Source organism: Bos indicus x Bos taurus, chromosome 3 (genome assembly GCF_003369695.1).
Source record: "Bos indicus x Bos taurus breed Angus x Brahman F1 hybrid chromosome 3, Bos_hybrid_MaternalHap_v2.0, whole genome shotgun sequence".
Classification (NCBI taxonomy): domain Eukaryota; kingdom Metazoa; phylum Chordata; class Mammalia; order Artiodactyla; family Bovidae; genus Bos; species Bos indicus x Bos taurus.
Genome location: NC_040078.1, coordinates 23,491,356 through 23,508,507, shown reverse-complemented (window position 1 = coordinate 23,508,507; position 17,152 = coordinate 23,491,356). Strand labels below are relative to the sequence as shown.

Below are 17,152 nucleotides of genomic sequence, written 5' to 3'. Positions count from 1 at the left end.
GCTAGAAAGAGAGTTAAAGCTGTCAGATAGGTCCACAGCTTCTGTGTGCTACTCCTGAGTGAGAAATCACATGGGCTTGATCAAATCTGTCTGTGGTGAATATAAGTTCAGGATTTAAAGGCTTAAAGCCTGTTAATAAACCTAAAACTGTCAAAAAGCTTACTTTTTTACTGTTAGTAAAAAATAAAAACTTTTTTATTGAAGTACAGTTGATTTATAATGCTGTGCTAATCTCTATTGCACAGCAAAGTTACTCAGTTCTACACATACAGACACTCTTTTTTTTAATAATCTTTTCTATTATGGCTTATCACAGGATGCTGACTACAGTCACCCGTGCTACACAGCAGGACCCTGCTGCTCACCCACCCCTGCATGTTGACAGCACCACTAGCAGCACTATTCACAACAGCCGAGACACAGAGACAACCTAAATGCCCACAGACAGATGAATAAAGAAAATGCGGCACACACATAAAATGGACTCCTACTAGAATGAAACCAGGCCATCTGCAGCAACATGGGTTGAACCCGAAATTATCATAGTAAGTCAAGTCAAGTCAGAGAGGGAAAAACCATGCTATCACATGTGTGGAACCCAAAATACGGCACAAATGAACCTATCCACAAAACAAAGAACTTATTTTGATGGGAGAAACTCAGGCGTCTGAAAAGCAAGAGGCAAAGGGTGCAAGTGGACTAGCACCTTCTCCAAAACTCACATGTGGTGGCCTGGCTCCTGGGGAGAGGAAGGCTGTACTCACAACACTGACCATTTGTGAAAGAGGGGGAAGGGCAGAGGGCCACCACGCTGTGAGAACAGCAGAAGCCCCATGAAGAACAGCCTCCTGATCCAGAGAATCAGCAGTAAGCTGTTTAATATGCAGAGGTGCTTATCTGCATGTCCAATACAGCCAAAGCTTCACTGAAGTGTACTCTGAAAGGCTAGTTACATTTGGGCATTCATTTCTAAATTCTTTGGACTGCTGGTATGATATTCTATCATTCCATCATTGTTTGAGAGGTAAAACTGCATAAAATTAAACACAATGCTGTTTGGGGTGCAACCTTAGAAAAGTTACTTTGACCCTCTCAGGCTCAATTTATTCTTTCATGAAAGGCTAGACTAGCAGGCTCTGAGGGGTCCTTCTATCCTACGAGTCTATGAAAATGAATATTAAATATTTGAATTTGAAAGACATGTGAATAGTTTGGTTTTGAGACTGCATAATTATCATTATCCCCTTAGATGTTGTATCTGAATTTTAAAAACTTAATTTTGATTGTTCTTTATTTCCCTTTCTGTATTTCCTAAATGATATCAATGTGCTTATTTCCCATATGCACTTTCTGCAGCTCTAGGTTAGCCTGCTGTAACAATTTTATGTGTGTTAACCCATATAATCTTGCCAGTATCACCATTTTGGAATCTACCAGGTTAAGAAGTTGGTAGTTCTTAGAAGTTATCTAAGAACTTAGATTAACTTAGTTATCTTAGAAGTATAATTAAGAAGCTGTCCAGATTTATTTTGGGTACATTCCTAAGACCCCGAATTTTCTCTTTTAGGTGGGGCTTATTTTGCCTAGGAAAGGAACAGATGTAACATTCAACAATTCTGCGGGAGCTGAATGAATGGGATGAAATCTAATTACCTGACAGTTTTTTCCAGTGTAGCCCAATGGGCAGATACAGCGGTAGGTACCCAGGCCATCAACACATACTCCTTCATTCAGGCATGGATGAGAGTTGCATTCATTGATCTCATGGAGGCAGAAGGAACCAGTGAAGCCCACAGGGCACAAGCAAGAGAAGGAGTTAATCCCATCGATACACGTGCCACCATTGAAACAGGAGCTGAGAAGCACACAGAAAGAACAACATCAGCTAGATAATCTGGATCCTCTGACCTGCTGTTTTAAAAGTGAGGTTCCTCACATCTAAGATATTACAGAAGGAAATACTCCTGAGCACCCCAAACTCCTATATCCAGTAAACTTTACTTTTTTCCAAACTAAAATGGGCACCAATCAGCATGAGTCTCAGCTTCCTTTCCACAATCAAAAAGATCTGAGGAATATTTAAAAGTCTGAGCTTATTAGAGACTCCAAGAGAAAGTGAAGGCTTCCAGGTTTTATCCAGCCCTTCTGTAGCTCTCCATGTATCACATTTCCTTTTATCTCTAAGTCAATTTAATTTATAAGGAACGTATCAAATAAATAGCTCTTGATTCTATATTTCTTTATGGAAGAGAAAAAGAACAAATTTGTTGATAATAAAAAAAGAATCAAACCTCCCAGAAATTACTTAAAGAGGGATGACAAATCTGTAAAGAAACAGAATTTTTTTGTCAACTGAAATTAACAAGAGACCAAAAGGAGATGATATAGAATTATAGCTCTTTCTGTTTCCTATGTAAGAAATAAATGATGATTCATCTCACTTTAAAAAAGCAGAGACATTACTTTGTCAACAAAGGTCTGTCTAGTTAAGGCTATGGTTTTTCCAGCGGTCATGTATGGATGTGAGAGTTGGACTATAAAGAAAGCTGAGCACTGAAGAATTGATGCTTTTGAACTGTCATGTTGGAGAAGACTCTTGAGAGTCCCCTGAACTGCAAGGAGATCCAACCAGTCTATCCTTGGAGATCAGTCCTGGGTGTTCATTGGAAGGACTGTCGTTGAAGCTGAAACTCCAATACTCTGGCCACCTGATGTGAAGAGATGACTCATTTGAAAAGACCCTGATGCTGGGAAAGATTGAGGGCAGGAGGAGAAGGGGACGACAGAGGATGAGATGGTTGGATGGCATCACTGACTCAATGGACATGGGTTTGGGTGGACTCTGGGTGTTGGTGATGGACAGGGAGGCCTGACATGCTGCAGTTCATGGGGTCGCAAAGAGTTGGACACGACTGAGCAACTGAACTGAACATCTCACTGTTTTTCAACCTCTGCCTTAAACTTGTAACTAGATGTCCACAAGGAATTAGAAACTATAAAATATGAGATGATTGTGTGGTGGGATCCTAGGCGATGCCTCATGCGGCCCCTCAATCCCAGTATAGTACTCTGTAGGTTCCTCCCCTCTCTCCCTTTTCCCATAAGACACTGTTGCCTGAGGACATGGGCTGCTCACCTCTCAGTGCACTCGTCAATGTTGTTCTCACAGTGGACTCCATCAAATCCCGCCGGGCACTTGCAGGTGTAACTGTTGACATAGTCAGAGCAGGTCCCTCCGTTCTTACAGGGCTCACTCAGACACTCATTCATGTCCGTCTGACATTTATCCCCAGTGAAGCCCGGAAGGCACAGGCAGGAGAAAGTATTCACTCCATCTACACAGGAACCTCCATTCTGGCAAGGATCTAAGCCATTGTACACAAGAATTAGAACTCTGAACAGCAGCATCCATTTAACCTTAGACTCATAAAGGTGAGTACCCTGAACTGAGCCACACTAACAACAGTAACAATTCTGACTTTTCTTTACATCTATTTTTCCCTGACTCCTCCAATTACATAAATGAATATAGTAACACTTGTCTGAGATTCTTAGTAAGAATCTGTTTAATAGCTGGAAAGAACTTTACATGTATCACTGTCTTGCAAAATTAATACTCATAAAACTAGGGATGGGATAGATATTAATTAGTCCCCTTGTGCTGATCAACCTTTTCTTTTCCCTCCCTCTCTTCCTTTCTTCCTTTTCTTGTTTTTGTTTGTTGTTTTTTTAGACTTACATACAACTAGGAAACGAGCATTTTTAAATTTTAAACATCATGTAGTTTGATCTTAGAGAACACTTTACAGTCATAGCAGTTAATCAAGAAATTTTGAGCTATTATCATAGCACAGTCCTCTGCAACACAGAAGGCACTCGAATCAGAACAAGAAAGGTAAGATGTGACTCCTGGTCTTAAGGAACTTGAAATATAATTACAAGACAGGTCATAAACATAAAGAGAAAACTAAACACCAGGTGGATAATGCAGCCCTTATTTTATAAGAGAGATATTTATACCTTAGTCATCTATTAGACTAATTTCATTCTAAGGTTCATTGGAGTCTCTACTGGAACAACTCTAGAAGTCATATTATCCCTTCTTATACATAACACTACACAGCTACTATAATTTCCACAGTACCTTTCAAGCAACTCACAGTAATTCACTGAATAATTTAAAACTAGTTGCAAATATTGTTAGTCCTACTTCAAATAGGAAAAAATGTTTTAATAGTAGAAATTTTATATACTAATTCATGTGGGAAAGGAATCCAAATAGTTTGATCCCACTTCCTTAAATTTCTCCATCAGTTGTACCTTGGATATGTTTTTTTTCACCATTAGTCATATAATGTTGAAATTATTTGTCTATCTGTCTTTATTTCCTAAGAGACTATGAGTTTCATAAATGTAAGGTTTTATTTACATTGGCACTGTCAGCCCCTAGTATAGTGCCATCCATATGATAATCTGAAATGATACATGCTGTGAATAAGATGCCATTACTCTGGATGCACTATGATAAGCTTGTTTGAAGTTTAATGATTTAATCACCATACAAGTAACTGAATACAAGTGGCCCCACATATTCATGTGTTCCACAATCATGGATTCAACCAACCAAGGACAGAAAAAAAAATTTTTTTTAATCCCAGAAAGTTCCAAAAGGCTAAACTTGAATTTGCCATGTACCAGCAAATATTTACATAGCACTTACACTGCATTAGGTATTACAAGTAATTAAGAAATGATTTAAAGTATACAAGAGGATGTGCATAGGTTATATGCAAATACTACACTGTTCTATATAAGGGACTTGAGCATCTGCAGATTTTAGTATCCACAGGGGGTCCTAGAACCAATACCCTCAGATACTGAGAGATGACTGTACTGATAAGTACATCACATTCGTATGTTGAAACTACTGAAGTTGGGTAAGGAACCACTAGAAAGAAGTAGGCAGAACAATCCCTAAAGTTTACACAAGGCTGAGCACAGTTCACATTCATATCAGTCAGAATGAAAAGATTCCCTTAAGATGTACAGTGCCAAGTAGAGCTCTCAGAGAAAAATAAAATTGTAAAAAAATTCACACAAATCTACAGTGACAGAGGTAGATCCCTAGTTGCCTGAGACAGGAAAGTAGAAAGGAGGGTTAAGTTACAGGAGACGAAATACATTCAGGGGGATGAATGTGATCAGTATCTTAAATACTGGTTTGAGTTGTCATATGTCAAAACTTACTGGACTGGTTCATTTAAATACTGGCAGTGTGTTGTATACTTAATTATACTTCAAGAGATCTGCTTTTTATTAGAAGCTTTCATAGCATTGTCCCCACTTTGACAATGTACAAAAATCAGTAAGGCAATGCTTAAAAGTGACTCCCGTGTATTAACTCCTAAAGCCACTAGCTTCAAAATGAAGATTTTTAAAATACGAAGACTAAAGACAGGTGATACACTATTGGATGGCCAGCCTCACCACCGAGAGGCAAGTGCCCCACCAAGTCCTCCTCTGCTCCCTTGGCTCTGCTCTCCCCCAGGGGCTCAGGAGCAGGCTGGCACACTCACTGGCAAGGCAGTCATCAATGTCCTCCTCACAGTCCATGCCACTGAAGCCTGGAGGACATTCACACATGTAGCTGCCCTGGGTGTTATGGCAGAGACCGTGGTTCATGCAGGGCTTGGAGACACACTCATCAATGTCGATGGTACACCGCTGACCTGGAAACAAAGGGGCAATGAACGGTCCAGTCTTTGGAAATCGATTCCCACACAGAAATTTATGTGGGGGCTGAGCTTTAGCTGGGGTGGGTGGGGCTACTGCAAATATATTCTGTTTGGTCTCCTGCTTTGGGAAGTCCCTTCAGGTTTCTGTGCCCCCAACAAGCTGCCGCCCAGATGCTAAAATTCTACATAGAACATCATAGTTTCAGACTCTGGTTGGAGTCTTCTAGCCACCAGGGGGCGGCAAAGACACATAAAATGGAAAGTCTTTCTTAAACAGTCCAGTTAGCAGCTTCAGCTTTTACACAAGGCCTGTGTTCTTGATAAAAAAGGGCAAGCCTCAAAAGATAGATCCTCCATGTCATCAAATAACCAGATCACTCTGTTAAATGCTCTTAGTTTCTACATTCTGACTCTGTTACCTTGCCAGCCAGGAGCACACAGGCAGGAGTAACTCTCAAAATTTGGTGCCTCTTTGCAAACACCAGCATTCTCACAAGGGTTTGGGGAACAGGGAGCCAATACGGTCTGACAGTTCTTGCCTGTAAATCAAATGACAGAGTTTATTATAGAGAAGAAGTCCAAGGAACTGAGATTTCCCCAAATTCTATACCAAAGGATGCTTTCCAAATTCAGATCTAATGTAATGAATAAGTTTTGTGATCTGAGAGACCTACGGACCTTTGTGTCTTGGATCTGATGGGATAACTCACAGTGTGATCTCAGGCAAGTTACATTCTCTGAGCTTCCACATAAACAAGATGGGAATTAGGATGGTATGTAACTCATAGACGCTTTTTGTGGATTAAATGAAAAAATGTTTACAAAGTTCTTATTAGCATAGGGCCCAGCACATGGAGTAAGTACTCAACAACTGCTGGGCTGCTGTCATCTTCACATTATTATCACAAGTGGTTACGTGGATTTAGAAACTGACATCAATCAGGTGTGAGAGTTTTTGCATCTTCGTAGCTAAGATTCAGCTACTCAGAAGCTTAGCGACATAGATCCACCTTGCAGAGTTAACAACACAGCCTCCTATTCTTAAACCTCTGCAGGCCTGTTCTAGAAGGCAATGGGGTTGATCAGAAGGCCATCAGAGGTGGAAACCAGTGAAGTTACACCAATTGTCTAGTAACATCTCTCTTTATTTCAACATCAAAACATGACATTAATAGTTGCCCACCAACATTTCCTACCTTAGTATACTGAATATAAGATTCCAGAAAAAAATTAAAAGAATATTTTTATTAAAAGGAGATGGGTTTTTTTCAAGATGGTGGAGGAGTAGGAGGACATGGAGTTTCTCTCTCCCCACAAATGTATCAAGAATACATCTACACGTGAAGCAGTTCCCACACAGCACCTGCTGAACACTAGCAGAGGACCTTGGACACCTAAAAGGACAAGAAAGATCCCCACATCATGGGTAGGTTGAAAAAAAGAAGGCAAGGGAAGCAGGATGATACCTGCACCCCTCGTGAGGAGTTGAAGGTATGGAGAGGTCCCTGCAAAATAAAAATATAAAAGAACAACTAAATAAAGAGGATACAGTCAATCCACCTGAAAAACAATCCAGAATAATGATAGTAAAGATGACCCAAGATCTCAGAAAAAGAATGGAGACACAGATCAAGAAGATACAAAAAGTGTTCAACAAAGACCTGGGAGAACTAATGAACACACAAATAGAGACAAATACAAGAACTGAGATGAAAAATACACTAGAAGGAATCACCAGCAGAATAGCTGAGGCAGAAGAAGGGATAAGTGACCTGGGAGACAGGATGGTGGAAATCTCTGTGGTGAAACAGAAGAAAGAAAAAAGAATGAAAAGAAATGAGGACAGGGACTTTCCTGGCAGCCCAGTGGTTAAGACTCCACACTTCTACTGCAGGGGGCAAAGATTCAATCTCTGCTTGGGAAACTAAGATCCCGCATGCTGCAGGGTGTGGACCAAAAAAGTCAATATGAAATATATAAATAAGTAATTTTTTTTTTTTAAAGAAATGAAGACAGTCTCAGAGACCTCTGGGAAAACATTAAATGCACCAATATTTAAATTATGGGGTCTAAAAAGAAGAAAAAGAACCTGAGAAAATATTTGAAGAGATTATAGTTGAAATCTTCCCTAAAATGAGAAAGAAAGTGGTCACCCAAGTCCAGGAAGCACAGATAGTACCATAGAGGATAAACCCAGGGAGAAACATGTCAAGACACACATTAATCAAACTAACAAAAATTAAATACAAAGAAAAAGTATTTAAAGCAACAAGGGAAAAACAACAAATAACATACAAGGGAATCCCCATCCCCAAAAGCTGATTTTTGAGCAAAAATTCTGCAGGCCAGAAGGGAGTGGCATGATATATTTAAAGTGACAAAAGGGGAAAACCTACAATCAAGAATACCCAGCAAGGTTCTCATTCCAATTTGACAGAGACTCAAAAACTTTACAGACAAGCAAAAACTAAGAGAATTCAGCACCACCAAACCAGCTTTACAACAAATACTAAGGGAAATTAATTCTCTAGGCAGGAAACACAAGAGAAGAGAACAAAAGAGGAAAAGAAAAAAAAAGGGACCTAAAAAAACACCCCTCAAATTTAAAAAAATGGCAATAGGAATATACATATCAATACTTATGTAAATGGATTAAATGCTTCAACCAAAAGCCACAGACTGGCTGAATGGCAGCAAAAACAAGACCCACATATATGCTGTCTACAAGAGACCCACTTCAGACCTAAGGACACACACACAGAATAAAAGTAATGGGATGAGAAAAGATAATACACGCAAATGGAAATCAAAAGAAAGCTAGGGTAGCAATCTTATATCAGACAAAACAGACTGTAAATAAAGACTGTTACCAAAGACAAGGGAGGACACTACATAATGATCTAGGGATCAATCCAAGACAATATAACAATTGCAACTATATAGGCACCCAACACAGGAGCACTTCAGTATACAAAGCAAATGCTAACAGCCACAAAAGCTGAAATCGACAGCAACACAATAATGGTGGGGACCTTTAACACCCATTATACCAATGGACAGATCATCCAGATAGAAAATTAATACGTAAATATAAGCCTTAAGTGGCACATTGGACCAGATAGACTAAATTGTTATTTATAAGACATTCCATCCAAAAGCAGCAGAACACACTTTCTTCTCAAGTGCACAGGAAACATTCTCCAGGATAGATAGCAACTTCGATCACAAATCAAACCTCAGTATATTTAAGAAAACAGAAATCATATCCAGCATCTTTTCCAAACACAACACAAAGCAACTAGAGAAAGAAGAATAGATAAACTTCCAAGTAAGTAGAAGGAAAGAAATCATAAAGATCAGACAAAAAAACAAATGAAACAGAGACAAAGAAAACAGCAAAAATCAATGAAACTAAAAGTTGGCTCTCTGCGAAGATAAACAAAATCGATAAACCTTTAGTCAGAGTCATCAAGAAAAAAGAGGACTCAAATCAATAAAACAGAAATGAAAAAAAAGAAGCTACAATGAACACCATAGAAATGCAAAGGATCATAAAAGACTACTATAAGAAACTATACACCAATAAAATGAACCACCTAAAACAAAGGCATAAATTCATAAAAAGGTACAAACTTCCAAGAATAAACCAAGGAGAAATATAAACAGACCAATCACAAGAACTGAAATTGAAACTGTGATTAAAAATCTTTCAACAAACAAAACTCCAGGACCAGATGGGATTTATCCCAGGGATGCAAGGATTTTTCAATATCTGCATATAAATGTGATACTCCACATCAACAAATTGAAGAAGAAAAGCCATAAGATTATCTCAATAGCTGCAGAAAAAGCTTCTGACAAAATTCAACATTCCTTTATGACAAAAACTCTCCAGAAAGTGGGCATAATGGGAATCCACCTCAACATAATAAAAGCCATATACACGAAACTCCTAGCAAAAATCATTCTCAATGGTGAAAAACTGAAAGCATCTCCTCTAAAATCAGGAATAAGACAAGGATGTCCTCTCGCCATTTTTATTCAACATAGTTTTGGAAGTTCTAGCCACAGCAATCAGAGAAGAAATAAAAGGAACCAAAACTGAAAAAAAAGAAGTAAAACTGTCACTGTTTGCAGGTAACATGATATGATACATAAAGAAACCCTAAAGACACTATCAGAAAACTATTATAGCTCATCAATGAATCTGGTAAAGTTACAGGATACAAAATTAATACACAGAAATATGTATTTCTAGACACTAACAAGAAAGCTCAGAAACATTATCAAGGAAACAATCCCATCTACCGTTATATTAGAAAGAATAAAGTACTTAGGAATAAACCTATCTAAGGAGGCAAAACACTGTATGCAGAAAACTATAAATATTGATGAAAGAAATCAAAGATGACACAAACAGATGGAGAGATAGACCATGTTTTTCAATTGGGAAATTACTATTTTACCCAAGGCTATCTAACAAATTCAATGCAATCCCTATCAAATTACCCATGGCATTTTTCACAGAATTAGAACAAAAAAATTTACAATTTGCATGGAAACACAAAACACCACAAATAGCCAAAGAAATCTTGAGAATGAAAAATGGAGCTGGAGGAATCAGGTTCCCTGACTTCAGACTATACTACAAAACTACAGTTATCAAAACAGTATGGTACTGGCACAAAACCAGAAATATAGATCAATGGAACAGGACAGAAAGCCCAGAAATAAACCCACACACTACTGTCACCAAATCTATGACAAAGGAGGCAAGAATATACAATGGAGAAAAGACAGTCTTGTCAATACGTGGTGCTGAGAAAAAAACTGGACAGCTGATTGATGCTTTTGAACTGCGGTGTTGGAGAAGACTCTTGAGAGTCCCTTGGACTGAAAGGAGATCCAAGCAGTCCATTTTGAAGGAGATCAGCCCTGGGATTTCTTTGGAAGGAATGATGCTGAAACTCCAGTACTTTGGCCACCTCATGCGAAGAGTTGACTCATTGGAAAAGACTCTGATGCTGGGAGGGATTGGGGGCAGGAGGAGAAGGGGATGACAGAGGATGAGATGGCTGGATGGCATCACTGACTCGATGGACATGAGTCTGTGTGAACTCCGGGAGTTGGTGATGGACAGGGAGGCCTGGCGTGCTGCGATTCATGGGGTTGCAAAGAGTTGGACACGACTGAGCGACTGAACTGAACTGATATGTAAACAAATGAAATTAGAACACTCTCAGCATTATACATAAAAATAAACTCAACATGGATTAAAGATCTAAGTGTAAGGCCGGATACTATAAAACTCTCAGAGAAAAATATAGGAAAAACACTCTCTGACATAAATCACAGCAAGATTTTTTTGATCCACCTCCTAAAGTAAGACTTCCCTGATAGCTCAGTTGGTAAAGAATCCGCCTGCAATGCAGGAGACCCTGGTTCAATTCCTGGATTAGGAAGATCCGCTGGAGAAGGAATAGGCTACCCACTCCAGTATTCTTGGGTTTCCCTTGTGGCTCAGCTGGTAAAGAATCCACCTGCAATGTGGGAGACCTGGGTTCCATCCCTGGGTTGGGAAGATCCCCTGAAGAAGGGAAAGGCTACCCACTCCAGTATTCTGGCCTGGAGAATTCCATGGACTGTATAGTCCATGGGGTGGCAAAAAATCAGACATGACCAAGTGACTTTCACTTTCACTTTCCCAGAGTAATGAAACTGAAAGCAGAAACAAACAAATGGGACCTAATTAAACCTAAAAGCTTTTGCACAGCAAAGGAAACCAGAAAACAAAATGAAAAGACAACCCTCAGAATGGGAAAAAATATTTGCAAATGAAGCAACTGACAAGGGCAAATTTCCAAAATATACAAACAGCTTATGCATCTCAATCAAAAAAAAAAAAAAAAAAAAAACTACTGCAATCAAAAAATGGGCAGAGGATCTGAAGAGACATTTCTCTAAAGACATACAGATGGCTAAAAAAGCACGTGGAAAGATGCTCAACATCACTAATTATTAGAGAAATACAAATCAAAACTATAATGAGGCATCACCTCACACCTGTCAGAAAGGCTATCATCAAAAAATCTACAAACAATAAATGCTAGAGAGGGTATAGAGAAATGGAACACTCCAACACTGTTGGTGAGAATGTAAGATGGTAAAGCCACTATTGAGAACAATATGGAAGTTCCTTAAAAAAGTAAAAACAGAGCTACCTTAGGATCCAGCAATTTCACTCATGGGCATATAACCATAGAAAATCATAATTCTAAAAGATACATGTACCCCAGTGTTTATCACATCAGTATTTGTAACAGCCAAGACATTGAAGCAGTTTAAATGCCCATCAACAGAGGAATGGATTAAAAAGATGTGGTATATATATGCAGTGGAATATTATTCAGCCTTAAAGATGAACGAAATAATGCCATTTGCATTAACACAGATGGACCTAGAGATTGTCATACAGAGTGAAATAAGTCAGACAAAGACAAATACCATGATATCACTTAGAGCTGGCATCTAAAAAAAGCATACAAATGAACTTGGTTACAAAACAGAAACAGAGTTCCAGATGTAGAAACCAACCCCATGGTTACCAAGGGGAGGGGAGGGATGAAGTAGAGACTGGGATTGATATATACACACTACTGTATATAAAACAGATAACCGATAAGGACCTATTATATAGCACAGGGAATTCTATTCAATAATCTGTAATGATCTATATGGAAAAAGAATCTAAAAAAAGAGTTCAAAAACAAAGAGTTCACTTTGCTGTACACCTCAAACTAACACATTGTCAATCAACTATATTTCAATAAAAACTTTTTTAAAAAGGGAGATTACGTTGTTTTGGAAGTCAAATTACAACTCACAATTGTCAGAATGGCTATCATCAAAAAAGTATACAAGTAAAGTATGCTGGTAAAGATGTGAAGAAAAGGAAACTCTTGATGCTATTGGTTGGAATGTAAACTAGTGCGGTCGTCATAGTGAACAGTATGGATGTTACTCAAGCTAAAAACAGAACTACAATATCATCCAGCAATTGCACTCCTTGGTATACATCTGAAGAAAATGAAAACACTAATTCAAAAAGATATGTGCATCTCAATGTTCAAATCAGCATTAGGTTATTTATAATAGCCAAGCTATGGAAGCAACCTAAGTATCCATCAACAAATGAAGGGATAAAGATGTGATTTGTGACTCTCTCTTTCTCTCTCTCTCTCTCACACACACACATACACAAGAATATTACTCAGAAATAAAAAAGAATGAAATTCTGCCATCTGCATCATGGATGGATTTAGAGGGTATTATGATTAGTGAAACAAGTCAGACAGAAAAGACAAATACTGTATGTTATTACTTATCTGTGGAGTCTAAACAACAAGACAAATGAATATAATAAAATAGAAACAGCCTCACAGGTATAGAGAACAAACCATGGTTACTAGTGGGAGAAGGAAGGGGGAGGGCCAAGGTAGAGGTGGGGGATTAAGAGAGAGAAACTACTAGGCATAAAATAAATAATCCACATGGATACAGAACAGGGAGTACAGCTATTATTTCATAGTAACTCTAAATGGAGTATAATCTTTAAATATTTGAATCACTATAGCATACACCTGAAACTAATACAACGTTGCAACAAAATAAATAAGGTCAAGTTACAACTAACTCAATTTAAAATTTTATCTTAAAATTTTGCATTCAAAAAGAAAAAAATATTACCACAACTTTTCATTGATGTCCCTAACCAGTTTTTCTTTTCTTAAAAGGTTCTTTTTGATGTGGACCATTTTTTGTGCTGCTTCAGTTGTGTCCAACTCTTTGCAACTCCATGGACTGTAGCCCAGCAGGCTCCTCTGTTCATGGGATTCTCCAGGAAAGAATACTGGAATGGGTTGCCTTTCCCTTCTTCAAGGGATCTTCTCCATGCAGGGATCAAACCTGTGTTTCTTATGTCTCCTGCACTGAGAGACGAGTTCTTGACCACTGGCCCCACTTGGGAAGTCCCAGGACCATTTTTAGAATTAATTTATTTTCGGCTGCACTGGGTCTTTGTGGCTGCACATGGGCCTTGTGGCAAGTAGGGGCTACTCTCTAGTTGCAGTGGGTAGTAGGCTTGTCACTGCAGGGCTTCTCCTGTTGGGGGCACGGGCTCTAGGCGTATGGGCTTTAGACGTTGCGGAATATGGGCTTAGTTGCCTTGAGGCATGTGAGATTTTCCTGGACCAAGGATCGAACTCGTGTCCCCTGCATTGGCAAACGGATTCTTAACTGCTGGACCACCAGGGACATCCAATGTGGACCATTTTTAAAGTCTTTTTGAATTTGTTACAAAATTGCTTTTGTTTTATGTTTTGGCTTTTTGGCCATGAGGTAGTGGGATCTTAGCTCCCAACCAGGGATCAAGCCTATTTCCACTGAACTGGAATATGAAGTTTTAACCACTGAATCACCAGGGAAGTTCCCCTAACAAGTTCTTAATGTGTCTGGTCAGAACAGTGGTTTACAAGGAAAGGCAACATTGCTTAGCTCCCTTCATGCTGGCCTAATTCAATGGCACTCAGAACCCATAGCAACACTCAGCACTGAAATTTTAATCTGTAATATCTAAAATAAAATCCCAGAGGTCACATATAGTAAATTCTTTTAATAAGATCCTAATATGTAGAAAAACCAACAGCCAGAATATAGTCAGATATTCTTACAGTGTTGAATAGCAAGAAGGCAAATATTTTCCCAATGAGCTATGTACCTTAGTCACATTCAGATAAGCTTATAATGTGTCAAAGCATAATGACACCTGCTTATATCTCCCTACTACCATCAATTCTCAGTCTTTATGATTGTAAATGATATGATCTGCTCAGTTTCAAAAAACGTGATTGTTATTGCTATGGAATGACGTTATTTAGACTGTCTGGGGATAGCTATGGATCTCCAATAACTTTGATTTTTTCAATCAGGATGGCTAAATGCAGTTTGTCTGCATGAATGTTTCTTCTAAAGAGGTGACAAAGATAGCAATGTAGTATCAAGTCTTTCAGGTAAAAGAGTCATGCATCTGGCCACTCTAAACAGCCTAGAGTCACTAGCAACAGCTATTATCAACAGGCAAGACTCCAGGGGAGTAAGAACTCAGCCATGCTCCTGCCTGCATGCAAGGCACTGGAGAAACATGCAAAGCCATTAAATGAATGACATGAGGCAAGTGAGCCACACAAATACAACCAGTCACAAGACGGCAGTAATGAGGCAGGAGAATACAAAGAAATGTCCAAGCACACTCCTGTAACACCACCTGAAACAAAGTCACCTGATACGAAATGAAGTCACATCCATGTCTTCTGTGTGTGATCGCCATCCAAGGGCAGTGCCTCTCTGCAGAGGACGCAGTGGCAATCAATGCGAGGAGAGGAATGACAGTTAAGAGGACAAGCTTTGGATTCAAATACTTAGGGACAAATCCTAGATTTACTACTTACCTCTGTGACCTTCAGCAAGTAACCTCTCTTTGCCTCAGCTTCCTCATGTATAAAATGGTGATAGGAATAGGAACCTCTACTCTATAGAATTACCGTGAGCACTAGAGCAAATACGCCAAAATATATAAAGTGTCTAGCATATAGTAAATGACCGATAAGTGGTAGCTGTTGTGTTGGCAAAACTAAGACCAAGAGCACAGGCCATATAGTCCATTCAGATAATGACTAAACCATCAGCTATGTATCAGTTCAAGACATGTATAATTAAACAATTTTTTTCAAACTCTAAAAAATAAAGGCAAACAAGTATCCCCACCACAGTGTTTTCTCAGAGTGGACGACCTAGACAGTGAGGGCAGGAAAGGTGATCAGGGAGCGATTCCTCAGGGCAGCATCACTGCCCCCACAGACCCCATCTCTGAGACTCCGAGGTTGGGAATGACAAGACAAGACCGAGCATCCCTTCCGGCCGCTGGACCCCAGGACTCACCTGTGTATGGCAGCACACAGTGGCAAGTATAACCGCTTACGTCATCAAGGCAGGTTCCTTGGTTCAGACATGGATTTGAAGCACATTCATCAATATTCACCTGGCAGTTATAGCCTGCACACAAAAAGGGGGGGAAATCAAAGACAGTGAAACTTTCTGTTAGCCTCCTCAATATCTCAATTACTAAGCAATGCTCTCAGCAGTAAACATTAAACACCTCAGAAACTGCATTAATTTCTTCAGGCCACCGAAATACCTGCTCATTCATTTCAGTGTAAAGTCCCTGACATACAGTCAGTCAGTAAAACTGCTTAATCAAAAAATGAATGGAAGAACAACATATTCTAATAGCTTGAAAGTTTAATGAATGTCCAAATACAATTAATTTCTTTATAATGGACCAAGAAGTTCACTAGGGTAAAAAAAAAAGCTACTGCTATATCTAAATGGAGGCTTCTATACAAAGTATCTGGTCAGGGCTTAAAAATAGGCTAGAAATTATCGAGGGATAAAATATTTGAACAGTTAATCAAAGCTTCTTGATTTATGCCCACTTTTTCAAATGCACAGTATCTACCATCAATGTGGTGATGCTTTCTGAAGTCACAAAGCTCTTCTCCCTGATCCAAGACACAAAATCTACTCCCACTATGAAAAAAGAGAAAAGTAAGGAAGCATTCATGGGGATAGGATATTACCAAATGCCACCACCTTTATACCTGCAATAGGGCCTGACACAGAGTCTTAAGACTGAGAAACTATAGCCATGTACAAAAAGAAAATAATGGTCTAAGAGTATAGAGGTCTGAGTTCAAACTGTACTCTGTTAATCACTAGACATATGATTGTGAACTATTTTGATATTTATTTTGTCAATCAGCAAGTCTCAAAGAGACACAGGAATAAAAGTGCTTTTAAATCTCTAAGTTTCTTTACAGATGTTATATATCTGAATGTCAAAAAGTTAATGACTAAAATACGATCTTAGAAAAATGTCAAGTTATCAAATAAAGTGACACCGAAACATACTGACCTATCACAGTAGCCTGGCACAACTTTGAGTTGTGAAACAAATGACCATATGGGTCAAGGAGTACAAATATGCATGATTTACCCACAGGTTTCTCTCTCGAGGGTTAAAGAAAAAAGTGACAGGAGAAATTTAACAGAGACAACTCAAAAAGTGCTTGTACACAATACTCACTACTATGCATTTTTCCAGAAGGCCATAGGTGACTAAGTATCATCTAAGAACATCTCAATGTTTAAGAGAATTTGCTGTAAAGGTTTTAAATACATGGATTCTCCCATGATATTATTGCTACAATTATAGTAAAACAAGATTTTCATTCTTCTACTAATATCTCTTTTGAATTATTACAGAATCAAGCCTACCCTGGAGCTTACAATTAGAATACTCA

At 38.8% G+C, this 17,152-nt stretch overlaps 1 protein-coding gene across 1 annotated transcript in view; it reads right to left on the bottom strand.

Annotated features, from left to right (window-relative positions):
• The window catches only part of NOTCH2 (notch 2), a 175,373-nt gene that overhangs the window by 23,091 nt on the left and 135,130 nt on the right, over positions 1–17,152 (bottom strand). Inside the window, exons 15-19 of the mRNA XM_027535567.1 lie at positions 15,732–15,845; positions 6,155–6,274; positions 5,577–5,729; positions 3,137–3,365; positions 1,654–1,855 (exon numbers count right to left, since the gene is read on the bottom strand). Of these exons, the coding sequence (XP_027391368.1) occupies positions 1,654–1,855; positions 3,137–3,365; positions 5,577–5,729; positions 6,155–6,274; positions 15,732–15,845 (818 nt within the window). The remainder of the gene's footprint in view (positions 1–1,653; positions 1,856–3,136; positions 3,366–5,576; positions 5,730–6,154; positions 6,275–15,731; positions 15,846–17,152) is intronic.